Source organism: Haliotis cracherodii, unplaced genomic scaffold (assembly GCF_022045235.1).
Source record: "Haliotis cracherodii isolate W230 unplaced genomic scaffold, xgHalCrac1.p SCAF_1, whole genome shotgun sequence".
Taxonomy (NCBI): domain Eukaryota; kingdom Metazoa; phylum Mollusca; class Gastropoda; order Lepetellida; family Haliotidae; genus Haliotis; species Haliotis cracherodii.
In genome coordinates, this window is record NW_027266264.1 from 15301938 (window position 1) to 15322074 (window position 20137).

Consider the following 20137-nt stretch of genomic DNA (forward strand, 5'->3'; position numbering starts at 1 on the left):
ATGCTTTACCAATGTTCACCTGCATCAGGTGGGGTCTTATGTTTACTTGGCTTGGGGTTTTGTATCACCACCATGCAAATCAAATATCCTCAGCGTTCTCCTTTTCATGAGGTGTCATGTGGAGTACAAGATGTAATCTTAATGTAATTGTAGATCCACTTGCCAAAAATGAAATGAAAGAATAGCTTGTAGTTAAACAGCAGGATGCCTGTTCATGAAAAGAAAAAAAAATCGACCATAAAAGGAAACATATTTTTTTATTTACTGCTGGGCACTTCAGATGAGCCAAGAAACTAACTGGGAATCCATTAACAATAGTGCATACTGAGTTCGTATGTAAAATAAATATGCACATGTAATTAAGATTAATTTGTTTAAAGGAAGAAGCCGAAATATTTAAGAGTCTTTAGTTCCATGTGAGGGAAGATTTGTAATAAATTCATTGGCGGGCATCCCTAGCTAAGTTCTGCTATTCAATGGTATCTTGAGATACAGAAGTGCAGGTGGTTGATGTGCCTAACCACTATACTCTGTTTCAAATATCTGCATCTATTGTGCCAAGAACAATAGGACACAAGTGTGCTAACCACTATCTATTTAGTGGTATGTGTATTCCATGTTTGATAACTGGAAGTATGACTAGCTAGTGAATGGCATGCTTGAAAAGAAAACAAACACACAATGAGAAAATATATTGTTTATAATGTTAAACCTTCCTGATGGCTTCCTTATGAAGAATGGAACATTACTATAGTACTTTCTTATTGACATTAATATTGTAACATCATCTTTTATTGAATATGTGGACAATATACATGTTGAAGTGCTGTTAAATAGTGCATTTTATCCATGTCGGACACATACACCAGATACACCAAACAGAAAGGTCCTGATATTATCGTATATGTAAATAAAACTGAAAATATACTTGGTTTTATCATAACATATGATAAAACATCTTAATCCTATAAATTCCAGGACAGATTGACATAGTATTACACACAGACAAAATATTTAACATGCATCTTCTAGAAGCACTTGACTAGGAAAACAGTTTGACAATAATACCTGTTACCATGGTAACATAGGATTATGTTAAATAAGACTTGCTAACATTCATTTACTTATGATACATGTTGTTTTAATGTTATGTATATAATGACAGAAGGAGTGTATAGTTTTCAAATACAAGCTAGAAATACAACAAAAAATTATAAAAATGGGGGAAACTCAATTCTGTCTGAAGGCAAGACATTCTCCTGCATAGCAGCTACCAATACCCTTCACTGAGTAAGCTAAATCCACAAGGACCAAAATGAATGAGCTTCAGAAACCCAAAGAGATACAAAACAATAACCGTAATAGCCCATCAAAACAAGAAATATAAGAATCTTGTAATTGCATATGTATATAAACAGTGTCATGCCCCCTGATATTAATATGGGATATATACAGTAACTTTTCATAACAAATATGAATAAAATTCATTAAAAAAAATAATACAATTTCAGATCTGAATTTTACGCCACTGCTGAACAAATACAATGTTAACATGGTCAAGAGGAACATTAGTACAGTGGGGCCAAGTTTTAGCGGCGAGTACAAAGCCATCAATCATAGTCATTCAGGAAGATGGGGAAAAACATAATGCATACACCCTGTGGTAGCTGCCTTGCAGACCATATGTGGTCAACTGAAATCACTAATAACAACGTACTCTACTCAAACATACAGTTTCCATATGACTGTGATAATATTACTTAACACTCAGTAAACACTGAGTTTATTCAGTATATAAATTCCAGACAACACAATTCTTAAAAGGATGAGCAAAAATGTGTAGTAATAACATTCTTTTTTCTGATTGTAATTTTATTCAAACTTAATCCATTAATTCTTTTCTTTCAATGTAACCATGGCAACAACATACAATCAACACCATTAACTACCATGGAACTACTTACGGGTAAACATACACACAAATGTAAAAAATGTACTTAACAAATGAAAAAGCATTTTACAACAAAGACATATTTTGGTCGTATTACAAAGTTGTAGATTGGAAAAATGGGCATATTTCAAAAGAAATATGAAATGTAAAAAATAAGGTTGTATGTGTATTTATCAATGTTGAGGGTTTTATAAAATAATATCATTTTAAAAATATTGGTTCCTTTGGTTTTAGAAGCAGTAGTGTATGATCATGTTCATGCACTAGGGTTTGCATAAATGAAGCAGGCACTTCAGCTGTTGGGGATGTCAAATGGAAGAGTAAATAGTTGACGTGAAAATGAACATCACTATTCACCATAAAATATGTAAAAACACACATGTACATCAGACGTTTCTTGTTTTTAATTAACTTAAACATGTTAAATACTTTAACTTACATGATATGAAATCAAAATACACTGATATTAAAATCAGACTTGACAATAAAAAGAATAAACATCAAGATCAGAAAACGTCTTTTATGAATGATAATACTATAATGTGTACTATCTGAATAACAATCTCAGGTGCCTTGATATATGTATTTCAATAAAGTCTTTGCCTTTTTCATTTTATTGGATGTACATTTTTCAACCCAGGCAATGTTTTGGATAACAGTGGTACTATGTCCTTAGCAATAACTGAAGCAAATACAAGATGCACTTTCGAAATATGATGCAACACTGTACATTGTAGGTGTGTATAGCAACCACAAGGAATGACTTTTTCACATTTTTTTGCATTTTCAAAAGATGAACTAGGTTTCAACTTTGGCTGCAGTAAATAAATCACACTGCCCACTTGATGTTAAAGCACAAGCACTCATAATGCCAAAGCCCTTTAATACTGCCCTTTCTGGCATGGCTACAGTTCGGTATATTGGTTAAACAGCATAAAACCATACCTACTTTTGATGTATTCAAAGTGTCACTTGCCACTTTTTGTAGCTTGCAGGGAATGGTTTGTCATGTAATATTACGGTGGGTTTGTTCAAGCAACATAAACATAAATCCCTCGCCAATTTTGTAAAAAGTTAAAAAAGAATATAATGATTATTTCATGTTGTTTTCAAAAGGGGATACTTTCATTGATAAGAAAAATGCAAAACAGATACTTATACCCAAATCCTAATCCTACGCACTCTTTATTCCAAATTCACAAAATAAACATTCTTGATGGTGGCATGAGCCACATCATCACTGAATTCTTATCTGAGACATTCCAATACATCATACTGCACTACAGTAAATACATCAAATAATAACAACAACGTATACAAAACAAATAATGTATGCCATTCTTCGTGTCAACAGTACAAAAATTTATAAATATGCCATTTAAAATATTGCATGAGTCCACTGTTTGAATGTGAGTTTAGAAACTGCCCTGTGTCACATCCATGTGAAAAATACTTTCCAATTTCCACTTATACCTGTTAACCATCAACAACTTTTGTCAATAGAGAAACAAATTCAAACGAACAAAAATCAAATCAACACAATTAAATATTTGTTCTTTTTAACAATGGTAATGCATATCCTACTGGAAATTCTATGAACAAAAGAAAATAAACTTTTTACTGTATCGTTGGATAATTCAATACAGATGCAAATATATAGCATAACAATCAAACATAATTTGCCAAACCTGTACAATCAAGAAACAGTAATACATTGTACTCAAAATATAGAGCATGTTGACTGTCCCCACAAATGCTATTTCTACAAGGGTGAAATGATTAGCACTATATTCACTTCTTGAGGCACAAAATTATATATGTGGACAATACAACTGTTTTGAAAAGTGAATTTGTTTTATTGATTGGTCTGTATACTGAATTGAAAGTGTTATATATTCCCTAGTATAGCACCTGTCAAGCATACACATTTTGTTTTCATTGCTGGACATGCATTTGTACCCAAAACGATTAATCCAGAATAAACCATAGATAAAGCACAGTGTTTTAGAGGTATCTCATACTGAAAACCTTTTTCATAAGTCTCTCATCAACAGTGACTCCTCCCAGGGTCAACCCCTAGAAGAAGTCACCTATTGTCAAGTGTCCGAGCCCGAGTCTGAGGAGTCGAGGAAGTCCTGTACCACAGTTGGAAGAGGCCGGACACCATCTACAGACTGGGGAGTTCCACAGGCCGACTCTGCACCTTGGCGGGACAAACCAGGCTCAAAATCCACCAGCAGAGACAGCCACGAGTTTTCCTGGGCCATGCTGGCTGCATCTTGTGACGTAGACGCTTGGGGAGTGTATGATGCATCGATGTTGTAGTTGGGATGGAGGGATGATTGCGCTGAAGAAGTAAGTGTTGTCATGGTGTCAGCTGATCCAACACATGTGTTTGGAATGTTCATATTATTGAGGTTTATGTAGTTCTGTGAAACTGTCCTCTGGGTAGGGTAGTTACTCACATTACCCACAGAATGTCCAGGATAGTCACACTGGGATGGGTACATAGACCCAGACACACTTGCACCAAAGTGAGCACTGGTATAATGTCCTCCAGCTAGACCTGACATGTGTGTATTTGACCTTGGCATCTGGCCCATGCTTGTGCTTGAGTGAGACATGACGTTGGGAAACAGGCTTGTGTCGTGAACCTGAGCGCCTGAGCCATGGAGCTGTGAAGCTAGATGTGACCCTGGAAAGTGTCTTCCAGAACTACTAGGCAGAGACTGGGGCTCAAATGACCTTGACCCACTCGGGGTTCTATAGTCTGTCATATCAGGAGTATGCGATCCAGAACTCGATTCAAGATATCCCTGTGTTCCTGATGTAACTGTACTTGTCCGACTTGATCCAAGATGGCTGCTAGTTGATGCTTGACCTTGACCCTTTTTCCCTTGTGAAGAGTCCTGGTGTATTGTGTTGAGAAGTTTGTCTGTTACAACCCCTTTATCGACTTGTATGCACCATTGTTTAAACTGTAATTCCAACATGAATGTCACATAATCAACAATACACATCACATAGAGGAAATAATTATAACACATATGTTATTTCGAGAGGTAAATGAATGGGCTGCTGAAAAGGTAAAGCAATCTGTCCATATCAATTCACGAGTGTGATTCAAATACCAGTGACACCAGTAGTATGTTTCTTAACACAACATAAAGCCAATGCTTGTCAGCCAAACAATGGCACAGTTTGAACAATCATCTCAATGAAATATTTAAAAATTGTTATTCATCAAGTTTGTACCAGTAAAGGCAAGAAATCATTACTTTAATTACAGAGCCTTGTTCAACAAAGCGATCTTAGCGCTACGGTGATCGTAACTCCCATTCTTTATGATAGGCTTATGATAGTCGTAGTGCAGAGAAAGCCTGCGGAACAGGTACCTGAAGAACAAACCATTTTAAGGACATACTTAATTTTAGGATCTAGGTTATTTTTTGTGGCAACACACTCCCTATACTCCTGCATGTAAGCTAAGAAAATAACAAGAAGTAATAAGTTATAAGTTATTCCATATACAATGGAAATCAGTACTGAAATGTAGGGTGTAGCTAATGTTAGAGAGGATTATAGTCTATGCCAAATTCATTCGTGTCAAATAGAAGCCGCGACTACTATTGGACACAGTAGTGGCATTTGACATCATTTTCAGTAGGATAGTGTGCTACATATGGGAATTCTGTTCACTGAGCTTACGCTGATTAGACAAAGAGAATTTGTCTAGACCTAAACTTTGGACTAAAGTACTCACGGAAATGAAAAAAAACTGTTTTTTCGATCTCAGATCTTAAATAAATGCAGTTAATATACAAAATATGTAAATATTCAAACAACTAAATTAGTACTAATTGGGCCGTGGCACAAATACAGCGTATCAAATGTTTTTATGCCTTTTTACACGTAAAAGTGTGTAAAAATGTGAATAAAACAGACTATTGTGAAACAGGGCATAACCAGGTGTAAGTTGATCAAGGTGACCTATGACACCTTGACGACAGGTGAGAACAGGTGCATAATGCCTATAGTCTGTTTCTGCTATGTCAATTTGGACTAAGTTTTATTTTTTAATGTTGAAAGTGCCGACAAATTACCTCCTGTAAAGTACATTTTGTATTGTTCACTGAGATCAAACTAGCAAATCCAGACCAGTACTTTTCGAGTTGTTATGTTATTTCGTATTTACAGCTACGTAACACTTTGTGTCGATTTTTAAATTGAGAAAAACAGTTTTGTTTCATTTCCGGGAGTACTTTAGTGGCTGACGTCCCGACTTGAACTATATAAGCTTTAGATCACTTAGCCATCCAAGACTGATTTAAGTCCCTCAAACATTGTTTCCAACTTAAATATTATGAATTCTATAAATCTAGGAGGTAATGATCACCCTAACCAAGCTACTTAAAATGAAAATGTCTCCATTCACACACTGTAATGAATACAACATCTGGACCACTTACACCAGAAAGGCTGTGAAGCATGGGTGTCCCTTAACCATAACCATTGCATAAAATCTTAAGGAGTAAATCAGGAGTATGCCATGAAGATAGTTAAATGTCCTATTACAGCAGAGAGAATGGGCGTCCACCAGTTAAACATTTGACCACAGAAAATTGATGTCAGGACAGATAAGAGTTACCTCCCTTGTACTATGTTCAAATCACTGAGTGTCAAGAATATTCTCAAACAAATGAGGAGAGTGTGTGTGTGTGTGTGTGTGTGTCGAAGGATATTAATAAGTTGTAAAAACAGAAAAAGTTTGATGATGCCTACTACTCATTTTATGCTTATGATATTTTCTTTTAAATAGAGAAATTTGAAATAAAATCAATTCTATGAAATAATCTACCCTTTCATGCATTGAGTAAAAAGTGTATGGTTATCTAACATAGTGTTTTAGCTAGCACTGCTTCCTACTGATATGTGTTTCTGTATCTAGTGAAAATAGACTGAACTTGAACTTGATAAAACCTGCAATCTGAAATCTGTATTAATCACCACTTACCACCTCCAGCTCATCTCTGAGAGCAAATATAGCCTGTTCCCTGTTTAGCACTAACTCCTCCAAGTACTGATAACGAAGCTTTTTCCGTGCTCTGCATTCCCTTGCACTTTGTCGGCTCCGTTCAAGTTTAGCTTTGACATCTATTCTTGAGGGTTTACGGCCTGGGCGTTTACCCGCTCTTTTCAATGGTCGCTCACTAAGCATCTTGGACCCTGAAGCCTGAAAATACACCAATAATAGAAATAGGTGAAATCAGTTTCATCCCTAAGTTAATTTTACATTTGTGACAGATAGGTGAAATCATGTTACAATTTTGACTGAGAAAGCCAGATTACATGGTACTGAGATTTTTATCCCTTTGTTTCAATTTACAATCATTAATTTATTTTCCAAATTCCATTGTATGTCGTGTAAAAGTAAAAGTTGAATAATATAAAAGTCAAGGAAGGGACTGAAAATTTATTATAGGGGATGGGTGGAGTGTGGGGTCATTAGAAAATGACACATGCAGCTCTTCTTTTTCAAATTAAAAACTAACAAACTTGAACATTAACCGACTCGTCATTAATGTTAGGTAAGTGCGGCAGAGGTGTGGTTGGGTGTCGTGAAAATGACCAATCTCCCAAACACCCCACCCAACAATAATTTTCCAGTCCCTTTTCAGAGCTGTCGGAGTATTTTGTCGAGTGTGACATGAATAGCAATAGCGTTATTCGAGTAAGCGTGCGATACAGTCATGACCACAAAGTTGAAAGGTCATCCTAACCTCCAGTAAACACATCATCGTTCCAGTCTGGAGATGGCGACACATCATCACATGAGTCTGACAGTACCTTTATGTGTATGCGTGGTTTTTCTGGTTAATAACTGACAATACTGCAGCGTGTTTCTCGATCAGCTGATCGTAACATGGTATACGTAGCTGTCAAAACGAGACTTCTGAGAATCAAGGATTTCGGGAAAACCCCAAGCATGACAACAACGTTAACAGGATACCTTTTCACTCGGCTCCGTTGTATCCGGATTGCGGCTGCTTGGGTCCGTGTTCTCGGCTAGCTCTTGGTTACTATCTGCTACAAATCCGAAAAAGAATTTCACAACCACAGAGGTACAGTTGCTTACTCATCGGGCTGCAATATGTATAATACCATGGATGTAAACAAACTGTCTTCTTAGGCGCCTACGTCACATTGATCGCTTGACGTCAGAGCAATATTTGTCGCAGCGCCCTCTGACGGCCATTGTAACCAATGAAATTCTTCCTTTGTGAGTAATGTGCTATAATTAGCAAGAACGCGATGCTGCTGGAACGTTCCAAATAACATGTCAACAAGATATTGTCAGACTGAATCAACAAAAACTAGTTCAATCTGATTCATGGGGGTTGTAACCAGCACGTTCAAGTAAACCTTTTGGATATTGATTTCGATATGGGCGAGTGATTACAAGAACATATATGGGCACTACACAAATTTATTGTTTCGATGTGTTTACGATGGCTTTCCTCCCCAAATCTTTCCGTTGACCGAGTAAGTCACTTCAGAACTGGGTCACACACGCCCCAGTAAATAGCCTACCACAAGCAGTGAATGTGTTCCTAGCGTGTAGTTGTATCACTCGCGATTGATCGCAAACTGATGATGCGACACGTGTTTCATAATCTTTGTGGAATTAATACTATTACATGTAGTCGAGGTTAAGGAGGCGATGTTAATTGACATCAAACACAAATAGGATTTGATCTCCTAAATTGAAGCTGTTGATTCATTATATTAAGATCTATAAAGGATTTGGCTTAAAATGTTTCATTCATTACTTGTACATGAGTAAAACCACAGAGGGCGGTACAACAAAATAGGCGTCATACGTAGATGGATGAATACACGCAGGTACCTATATAGGGTACCAGGTACCCAATACTAAAGACGATAGAGACAAATATATTAAATGGGTAGACGAATCGCCCATTTCTAAATTGCTGATACAACAAACAACACCCTGAAATCGATTAGGGGTGAGTCAGCTGTGGTGTGACTGATAACTAGGTCGGCCGCCTGCTGAAACAATCACATTGACACACCTGTTTGTGTAATTGCCGTGACCACACCTGTTTACTGATGGTAGAGAATCGAGTTTCATGTTGGTGCAAACAAACAGGAAAGACTTTCAAGTGGGATGAGTTAATCAATGAACGAACTGGCAACCTTGACACTGTTGTTTGTATTTGACGACAACGAGGAAGGATATTACACCAAGGTCGTATAAATGACGCAATTTGTAGCAGCTCGATTACATAGCTGTTGGTTTCTTGAGATAATAGCAATTATATACTCAAACATAACTGTGATCATACAATAATATATTTACTGAAAACAGAAAATGTCTAATAATTTCGGTGATGTGCTCCTATATGCCTTTACAAACCGAACCGTCTTCTTTTAATAGACAAAGGCCGCCCTCATCGGTAGTATACAGAAACCAGATGCTCCGTTGTAGGCCGAAGGACTTTACGTCACAACTTGCATAACGACTGTGTACACAATGCATAACAGAATACAGAATTTGTTAAATTATAAATTGGATTTGAAAAAAACCCAACTTTATAAAGCTTATATCTTCGGCCCAATAAATACACACTACGTTGAGCTTCGTGTTTTTAGAAGAAAAACAATAGGAAAATCACATGATCACATTTACCTTTGGTGTTTATTTAAGTACCAAATGTTTCATCACATAGAACTCACAAGAAGAATGTTATTTATGGCGGCTGTGACAGTGTTGCAGCACCGTAAAATTGAAATCAAAGATGTCAGAACCATAATATACAACCAACCTCTAGCCAGGATCACACTAGAAAACCGCTCGTACTCCTCGTGATCCTTACTCCATGGTTGTGGTAATTACTAATATGAATTACATCAGAAAGTTTGTTTGATTGTTGCTTAACACCGCACTCATTCAAGCTATATCACGTTGGTCTGTAAATAATCGAGTCTGGACTAGGCGATCCCGTGAGGGAGTGAGTTGGGTTTAACGCCGCTTTAAACAGTATTCCATGTTATATCACAGCGTGTCAGCTTAATGTGGGAGGAAACCCCGAAGTGATGCAGGCCTCAGACGTGTACCACTTCCGTGAAACCAACGAGCACGGGCATGGTGCTGACAAACCTAGAAACATAATCGGGGCGAACCGGGATTCGAACCCACAATCATAGGTTTCTGGTGTGCCCAAAGATCCCGTGATTGACATCATGAGTATCGATCTACGCAAACACAATACAGCCCTCAAATTGCACAACAATTCAAATCCATTGATGCTAAAATATACTTTTTATGATTGAACTACTTGTAGACAGCATATTACGCCAGTTATATGTACTTACACGACCGATCTTCTGAGCTTTTGCTGGTTCGTAAGGAAGACATCACAATTGGTATTACGTATGAAGACGTAATATCTGCTGACACTGTAGTTTGTCTTTAAAGAAGTTTCGTATAGGTGGGTTAATGGACTGCCATATAAATAACCTGTTATCTCTGGAACAAAGAGAAACAAGATTATTATAATTACCATCATCATCATCATCATCACCCATTGTGATCATATTATGCTTTTGAAGACGAAATACGTAAATTTATAATGTTTAATAATATTGATACCAAATGACTCGAGTTGTCGTCGGCGTCGTCAATACCACCTTCACCTTATTTCGTTTCCTTACATTTTGATAGCTACCATACGTGCAGTTTGAAAAGAGAGATGAAACGCCATCGACATGCGGGCATAACGCTTTCGCAATTTACATGGTACAGTTGATTACAGGGGAATCGAACGTCTGTGGTGCCGATAGTTTAGTCCGGTTTAGACAGAGATCCGGATTCGTGAGAATACAGCAGGAGTTTGTTTTCACGCAGTAAATTCTGGACCGTACATGCGGTCCGGTATAGACAGGAAGTCCGGTTTAATTATTCATGAACGGCACGTGGAACATAATGTGTTGGTTTAGCTTGATACCTTTTATTGCTTATATGGTTACCCTCACAGTGTCACCATTGAACACACTTGCCACGAATAGCTGCAAAATTGCTAACGCGGCTTTAAGCAATAAGATGCACTCACTTGAACACACCTGAATTTTGAAGGGGTAGCTGTGTTGCGCATGACGTCACAGGTCACGTGATCGCCTTACACCATTGACGCCGCTGGTGACTTGATTATGGATAAATGCTGCAAGAGTACAATAATATATACAACATTAATACAATATCAATAACAAAAAATAATACAATATCGCTGGTCATTTACGATTTACACGTAAAGCTTTAGCAAGCAAATCGGACTGCCAGGAGTCCGGGTCATTGACCCCTGAAAAAACAACCTCCATTCCGAGTCTCCTGGCCCTATATGTTTCTGACCCCTCACCGATCACGTTCACTTTATGGGTCATATGGCCACTGGATATCCATACCAATCCGAAGCTATGTAAAACTATCCTCTACCTTGAAAATGAGACCAGTCCATTTTATAATACAGACCCGTGAAGATCCGGGGTAGAATAGGTCTTCAGCAACCCATGCTTGCCGTAAGAGGCGACTATGCTTGTTGTAAGAGGAGACTGACGGGATCGGGTGATCTGTCTCGCTGAATTGGTTGATGCATGTCAGCGGATCCCAATTGCATGGATCGATGCTCATGATGTCAATCACTGGATTGTCTGGTCCAGACTCGATTATTTACAGACAGCTGTCTAGATGAAATATTGCTGAGTCCGGCGTTAAACAACAAACAAAGAAACAAACTAAAACATACTAGTTGTTTGACGCGACGCAACTATCCCGGGCAAAACTAAATTTGGAATCTTTTTTGTTTTATTTTGTTTGTTTAGCGCCTTTCTCAGCAATATTCCAGCTGTATATCACAGCGGCTTCTCCACAACAAAGCATTGAGACTTGAATATGAGCAACGTCCCACGCCGTTAGAAAGCGATGACACACAATCAACTGAGTCTCCGAGCCTCGTCACTCGTTTAGTCGCCTCTAAACGACAACCACAGCATGCTACTGGGGCCCTATTCGACTCCCCACTGAGGTGAAAGCTTGGCTGTCCTGACAATTGGAGATTTGATTTCGTAACATATTCCGAATAACCAGTCCTCAACGGAGGACATGTAAAACATATTCCGATTGGTATGTATCAACCTGCCTGACATCGCATATTCAACACAACAAACTTCTCAATACGGTAACAGTGAAATGTACACGATCAATGACCACTTTCTTTTTCGGTGCTTCTTCCCCAGAAAGCGAAAGGTCTTCGTTATAGCATGGAACTACTTCCCCCATGGACACAGGTGCGTTGTGGACTCCAATCAGTCTGATTCAAACTATATTAATAGCGGCAAATCGACAGGTGATTCCGTCTCCACGACTGTTGTATAAATAACTTCGGCAGGGCGATGTGTATACAAAGTTCAAGCAGAAGGAACGTTTGCCTCTTTTCCGAGAATCCTGTTTCCTCACCTCACCTCACCTCATTCCCGAACGTGGGGAACATTCCCGGAAATATATTTAGGTACTTTCGTTTTTTGTCCATAGATTTCCACTGAATGATTGTTGGTAATACTAAATTTGGTTTGGTGATCTCAAACGATCGCGTCCAAAATCGGTATTAGGAGAAATGGTGCTGATAATCGAGTGAGGAGTGTAAGAATATGCGGGAAATACCAAACTTAACCCACTTGTTCATGAAATAGACTTGTCCGACATTTTACTTGGTCGGTGTCTATTTAGGAAGTCATCCTTATTAAAATTTGGGGAAATATTTTCAAAGCTTGTACATTTTATCAGCATCCTTAAAGAGACTAACATCATCTGCTCCCATCATGGATACTCACTGCAGTCTTGGATTGTACGATAAACAACTCCCACTCGTCGTCTATTTCTTAATTACAAACAGAGCAAAATTGGAAGAATGGATGATAAACAGAATTTCACCCTCGTGTCCTTTGACATCAAATATATCAGCACTCGTCTATAGACGTTAAAACGTCCTCGGCAAGCCTCGGAGTTACAAACTTGTATCGACTTGTGTTGATATATTTGATATCAAAAGAGGGTGTGATTCTCTATAAATATATTCCAGTTCAAAACATTATATACAACATTATAATCCATATTCTATCTACAATTCATTAGCCGTACCGGGATCCGGTGGTCAAGGAGTCAAATCAAACATTCGCCTCATGCAGTTATGATCCTTGGACTGTTAGCACCACGCGTGCTCATAACTTTTCCCAAAGTGTTATTCGTCTGACTTGTGTCACTTTAGCTTTCCTTCTATACTAAGCCGACATACAATAACTGAAAACCTCACCAACATATACACATCGCAGTGAAAAAAGAACAGACACATATATATGACAGGAAAGTTCAAACGGAATACTACACGGCAACATCTGTCCTGCCCACTTTCCTGTATGTATGTATCAAATATGCACATACATATTATATTCCCTGCACGGAGCTTCGTTTAATATATAATTATTGTAATTATGTCGCACTTCTCGAGAAAGATCGGTTATCAAGTTGTTGTGTTGCGTATATCACATAACTTCCGGGGGCATTTTTAGTTTCCGCTTCCAGTTCCGCCTCACTTTCACATACAAGCCTACAGAAGCGCGACATCAGCTACTTGATGGTGTCATTTCGTTTCCCGGGGCTGCATGGGCTTTGCGATGACTGCTCATCAAAGTACATGTACTTGTGTATATGGAAGATGTGTAAACGGTGCTTACAGGTTTCGACACTATTCTTCATATAATCCGTCTTCAGCCCATTTCACGCCAAAATTTATCACAAATATTAAGGGTAGTAAAAATGACACGATTCTATTCTTTCAAATATAAAAGTTATAAAACTGAACATTATTTAAGGACTGGTAATGTATTACAAGGAGAGCGGGTCATTACGAATGTTTCATGCATTTGGTGGTTCTTGTAATAGCAAATGGTCGCCCCTTTACCGCTATTAATATGACGATCACATACAGAGCGGAATTTTCAATTAATCGGGAAATAAGTTCATGTTATATGTTATTCAATATATATTCAAGCGGGGAACTGGGGGATTTAAATAAGAAAGAATTAATTTCGATCAGGATGGTAAGATTGGACCGACGTGAGATGATAAACACAAGAAAATACAGATGGCCTTAATTAACACGGCAACTGTAATAGGATCAATTGTTAGTGATATGGTGACAACATTTAAGATTGTTAGTTACAATAAACGACCTCGTAAATAAACACGCGTTTGAAGGCCCATGTGTATAGCGGGGCGGGGCGGGGTCCACCCACGTTTTATAACGACAAGTATCCAACCTCCTACCACAGCCAAGCACTACTGGTTAACACTGTTAGACCACTCATATTAGACGCGGTGACTTCATTCACCATAAAGCACTTTGTGCATATTACGTTGAACACTTCCGCTTCACATAGTCCTCTCTCCTACTTATGATTTCCCTTCCATCCGACCATCCCTTGTCCCAAATGCATGTTTGTCACATATTACACCAAAAAGGAACTGCACGCTCAGTTTCCCCATTCGTTAAATCAAACGATTGTGGGAGAGAATTGTAAACCTAACCTCCCCGCTATACTCTGATGGTACCGCACAGAAAAGTGTCAGTCTTTTTTCACTTCCGGGTATAGGTTGACAAGCCCAGATTTCATTAGGAAACAGGGATGACACAGTTTCACAGTGCGTGGTGTCAAGGTCATATACACACTGTGACACTATTTACAAGCCTGCTCGTGTGTGCGTCAGTTTTTCGCGGGCTACGTCATAAGGGAAGTGAATCGGGTAGATCGTAGATTGATAAACAGATACATCTATATATGTTCATACAGATTCATTGATAGACAATATTAATGATGGCTAAATGTATAATTAACTAGAATAGGTGAGCAGACAAAGTGCAAGGATATAACATAATATATTCATGTAGAAGTGAGATGGACAAGGTGGAATAGTGGATAGTACATATATATGTACTGATGGATAGATTAGATGAATAGTGGATAGTACTGAAACATATAGATAGATGACATATATGTACTGATGGATAGATTAGATGGAATCGAAGATTAGATGGATAGTGGATGGTACTGGATACATATAGATAGATGACATATATATGTACTGATGGCTAGATTAGATGATAGTGGATAATACTGATACATATAGATAGATGACATATATATGTGCTGATGGATAGATTAGATGGAATCGAAGATTAGATGGATAGTGGATAGTACTGGATACATATAGATAGATGACATGTATGACTGATGGATAGATTAGATGGAATCGAAGATTAGATGAATAGTGGATAGTACTGATACATATAGATAGATGACATATGTATGACTGATGGATAGATTAGATGGAATCGAAGAGTAGATGAATAGTGGATAGTACTAGATACATATAGATGGATGACATATATATGTACTGATGGATAGATTAGATGGAATCGAAGATTAGATGAATAGTGGATAGTACTAATACATATAGATAGATGACATATGTATGACTGATGGATAGATTAGATGGAATCGAAGAGTAGATGAATAGTGGATAGTACTAGATATATATAGATGGATGACATATATATGTACTGATGGATAGATTAGATGGAATCGAAGATTAGATGAATAGTGGATAGTACTAATACATATAGATAGATGACATATGTATGTACTGATGGATAGATTAGATGGAATCGAAGATTAGATGGATAGTGGATAGTACTGGATACATATAGATAGATGACATGTATGACTGATGGATAGATTAGATGGAATCGAAGATTAGATGGATAGTGGATAGTACTGGATACATATAGATAGATGACATATATATGACTGATGGACAGATAAGATGGAATCGAAGATTAGATGGATAGTGGATAGTACTGGATACATATAGATAGATGACATGTATGACTGATGGATAGATTAGATGGAATCGAAGATTAGATGGATAGTGGATAGTACTGGATATATATAGATGGATGACATATAGAATAATAATGGGTAGATTAGATGGAATTGAAATGGATTCTGTGAAGCAGCAAATGAATAGATGGACCATAGACTGATGTGCAGACAATGTGTCCGTGATTTAAGCATACTGTATGTACTGGATGGATGATATACCAGATGGAAAGGGAATACTATGTACATTGTAAAAGGTAGATATAGCATAAAATATTATGAAAAAACACATTTGTCACTAAAGTCATTCAATTGCTGTTTTAAATATTCCATATGTGAAATGATACGGGATTTTAACATGTGAATCGACACAGGATTAATATATGAATCGATACAAGTAAGAGTGTATCGCGTATTGTATGTATCGCCTTAGAATATTATCGATAGATGTATACCCTTATTGTTGGGATTTCCCCGTGTGTGCTTTGTCAGCGAACTGCAGGGTATTCAAAGCAACGAAAAGCTGTGACGTCAGGTGGGTGTATAGCCTTAAGGTATTGACATGTCATTCCCCCGACGTTTCTGAATCATAGGGGTTTACAGTTAGCTTTACATTGAGAAATAAAAATAACGTTTTAAACCACGATTGCTCTAGAGACCTGTTACAAATTCGACCTATCTTTCGCAAATATATACATGTTTTATTAGACACCACATACTAGCTTCTTCATGGTTTTATATTTGCTTTAAATATCATTTGATTCAAAACTTTAAAAAAATAAAAAGTCCCATAATGTACATACTGCAGATGGTATCTTAGATATCTTATCATTGTAAATCAATATTTTTTGTCGGCACAAATTACACCATTTTATGTGGTCGCAAATTCAATTCTCACCCCAATCTTGACTGAACCAATCTATTTTTACACAAGATTACCCAGGCACAGATTGTTTTTACAAAATGTTACATGAATGAGCAGTGGCTAAATAGACACATCAAAATTAAACGACAGTTCTTTCAATTTTCAATATATATATAAAAAACAAAAAAACGCGGTATACCTTCTTTCACCGTGGGTTTATAACAGCTTCTATATCGCGTCTATATATTCAATTTGAACTGTGAAAGTATACCCTCGAATATTTTCAAAATAGTGACATCATTGATTAGAATTCTTAGTTCCTTATTTCTCCTTTCGGTGTACCCAGCTTGGTTTAGTAACTAATGAATGCATGAAACATACACCCTAAAGTCAAAATGTGTTTTTTTGTAAATTTCATATACATTAAACCCCATAACATGCTATTCATTTATATATTTATAAGTCATAGCTACACACGATCTGGCCATGGGTTTGAACGGGTGTGAATAAAGCAAATTAGGTCAGCGCTCAAGCGTTTGTCATCTTATAACGTAGCGTTAGGACTGGCATCATGGTTTCAGACTAAATTTGGAATCAAAATCATGTTCTACATGCAATCCTATCCTGTCTTGCAAAAGGGTGTTAAGATATACATGTGAATGGCCCGTGTGTGACATGTCCTATATCTTGACCTACCTCCTGGGCGTTATGGCGCAACTTGTGTCGTAATATGGCCTTGAAGTACGTGTGCTATTGCAGGTAGTGATTCAACACAAGCTCACTTAGAACTGTACATTTTGCAAACCTGGTAATCATTAAGATGTAATTTAGGTACACATTATAATGTATACGTTATGGAATAATTATAGAAATATTAATATAATAATACGTGTTACTATATTTGCTGAGAGAGAGAGAGAGAGAGACAGAAAGAAAGAGAGAGAGGGAGAGTATAGCCCAAGTAAAGCTTGAATGATGCTGAGATATACAACAAATAAATCACAACTGTGGATTTATGACACTACTATTAAAGGTATCGTCAAAATTGCTTTTATCACATCCTTGATACAATAGTGCCCCCCCTCCCGAAAATAAAATTGTTTCTCAATGTATCATCTGAGATGTTGATCAAACTGATGTTTTTATTCACTCGAATAAATGATAAAAGTCACTACATGTACAGATTCCATTATGCCACCAAATATACATATTATAATATTTCATTTCTTCTTGGATTTCAAATAGTACATTAATGCATGATCATCACACAGATTGATAGCAAACCTTCCTCTGTATCTTTAGAAATAATTCGCATTATGCTTCCTGACCAGGCTCTCATTTCAATCTCGGTCTAAATCGTTAAAAACTTAACGTCTTAGTGAAGAAGATTATTTTATTACGGTGTCACACATTGTACATATGTATAAGATAATACATAACATTCATCAATGTACATTGTCCGGCCAACGAAACACCAGAATGCAAATATATTCAGAATAAAAGCACGTGATTGCTAAAATATGTGATAACAGCAGCATATGTGAATTTAGATTATACCTTGTTGCGTTTAATTAGGGTTAAATGGCTAGAATCCAACTTGTTATGTCTACGAATTGGCCAGTGTGCAGCTAATTTTGAGTAAACGTAAGGAAGCACTCAATGACTTTGGTAGTCTGGCACACGTGCACTCGCTGACAAACTCCGTGAACGGGGTAAAGGTAGCTCTCACCACTCCTAAAATGAGACATTTTAGAAATATGTTTGATTGCGAAACATTTTTGTTGACAAATCAATCGTGCCTTGTCCCACAATAAAATACCAGTATGTATATCGCTGGGGCGAGGAAGGGCACATCGTTGTCAAGCCTTTGCACAAACACAACAGCTTTGTTTTGTGTTTGTTTACACAGAGTCAGTGCTGACTAATGAGATAAAAGGCTTAAATCTAGAATTTGCATGACAGACACCGCCCATGTCTATCATATTCCCGCTGTCAAAGCCATTTCGACCATACGACAGCGATAACAGAGGAATTGCATCACAAACCGCCCACGTGCTTGTGTTTACATGAATCAGACTGTCACGCACTGCGCATGTCACGGGTCAATAGTTCATGACGTCACAAGCTCCTAACCTTGATAAATCAACCTGCATTTTACGTTCTTAAAGGAAAACTACACATATCTCAGATTCGTGTTGTTGTTTTCCACCACCAACAGGGAACAACGAAAATGAAATGATATATTAACTATCTGGATAGGCCAAATAAACTGCAAATTTTGTGATGAAAAATACTTCTCGTAAACAACAATGAGGACTCGCTTATCGGACGATACCATGATCTTCAAACACGGCGTCGTCTGGAGTTCGGCTGTTTTCAAGCTATTCAAGATTCTGAGCAAAAGAGTGTGTATTTTATGAATGAAAAGAACGCGTGTATCGATATTTATTTAATGAATATGTTCAAGAAGCGATTTTGCCTGATCTGTTTCTTTTACAACAAAGACTGTCACTGATACATATTGATAGTTGTTTACATAAATTATTAAGAAACGGAGAACCTGAACCTAATTTGTAAAAAATGAAACAATATTAAAACTCATTACGTTTTTCTTCATCACAGTGACAACCAGAAATAAATACAAGGTTATTAAGTGGAAACCCCCAAGATTATTATTTTAGTAAACTAACTAATATGATTGTTAATACATATATCAAATACGTATACACTGGTTTATTTTAATTTAAAAAAAGAGACGTTAACATAATACACAATGATATTCCTTAAGTAGTTTGAAAAAAATATCAACAACACTTACATGAGTGGTGGTATTATCCTTAAACATCCGTCTCAAAGTTTTCAGTTCTGAGTTAATAACCGAGAGCTTGGAAGGAATCATCCGAAAGGAGTGGAAGTCATTGTAACCACTTCGGTGATTGGCTGAAACGGTAATTGTTGGGAACCGTCACGTCATTCGTCACCACTCGCATCTTTCCGTAACACGAACGATCACGTGTGTTCAACCCACAAGTTTTTGTCAGCTGGCAATATCAAAGGGCGATAACTGCGTTTGTTATTGTCGATCAAGGTTGTTTTCACTTATTGTGGCTGTTGGAATGAACACACCGAGTGCGGTTATGTGTGTTTTGGGAGGGGTTGTAGGCAATGGTGAAGGGCATGTAGTGTTATGTAAGAATAGTTTTCAGAAGGCAATGATATGAAAATCGTATTTCTAGTTCTATTCGAAGTTAATATAATTTGGGGTCTGTGAAGCGTGTTGACACATAATACCTCCCCTGGAACGAGGC

At 37.4% G+C, this 20137-nt stretch overlaps 1 protein-coding gene across 2 annotated transcripts; it reads right to left on the reverse strand.

The window, feature by feature from the left end:
- Nucleotides 1-682: 682 nt before the first annotated feature.
- On the reverse strand, nucleotides 683-19752 carry LOC139473487 (uncharacterized). 2 transcript variants are annotated; one of them, XM_071256091.1, is made up of 6 exons: nucleotides 19648-19752; nucleotides 11096-11193; nucleotides 10349-10502; nucleotides 7962-8038; nucleotides 6966-7184; nucleotides 683-4929 (listed from the first exon to the last, which is right to left on the reverse strand). In XM_071256091.1, exons 3-6 carry the CDS (start codon nucleotides 10389-10391, stop codon nucleotides 4048-4050), a joined length of 1221 nt encoding a protein of 406 aa, XP_071112192.1. In that variant the 5' UTR covers nucleotides 10392-10502; nucleotides 11096-11193; nucleotides 19648-19752; the 3' UTR covers nucleotides 683-4047. The 2 variants fall into 2 exon arrangements, with proteins under 2 accessions (XP_071112192.1, XP_071112202.1); XM_071256101.1 differs by having other exon boundaries at nucleotides 11086-11193.
- Nucleotides 19753-20137: the final 385 nt, after the last annotated feature.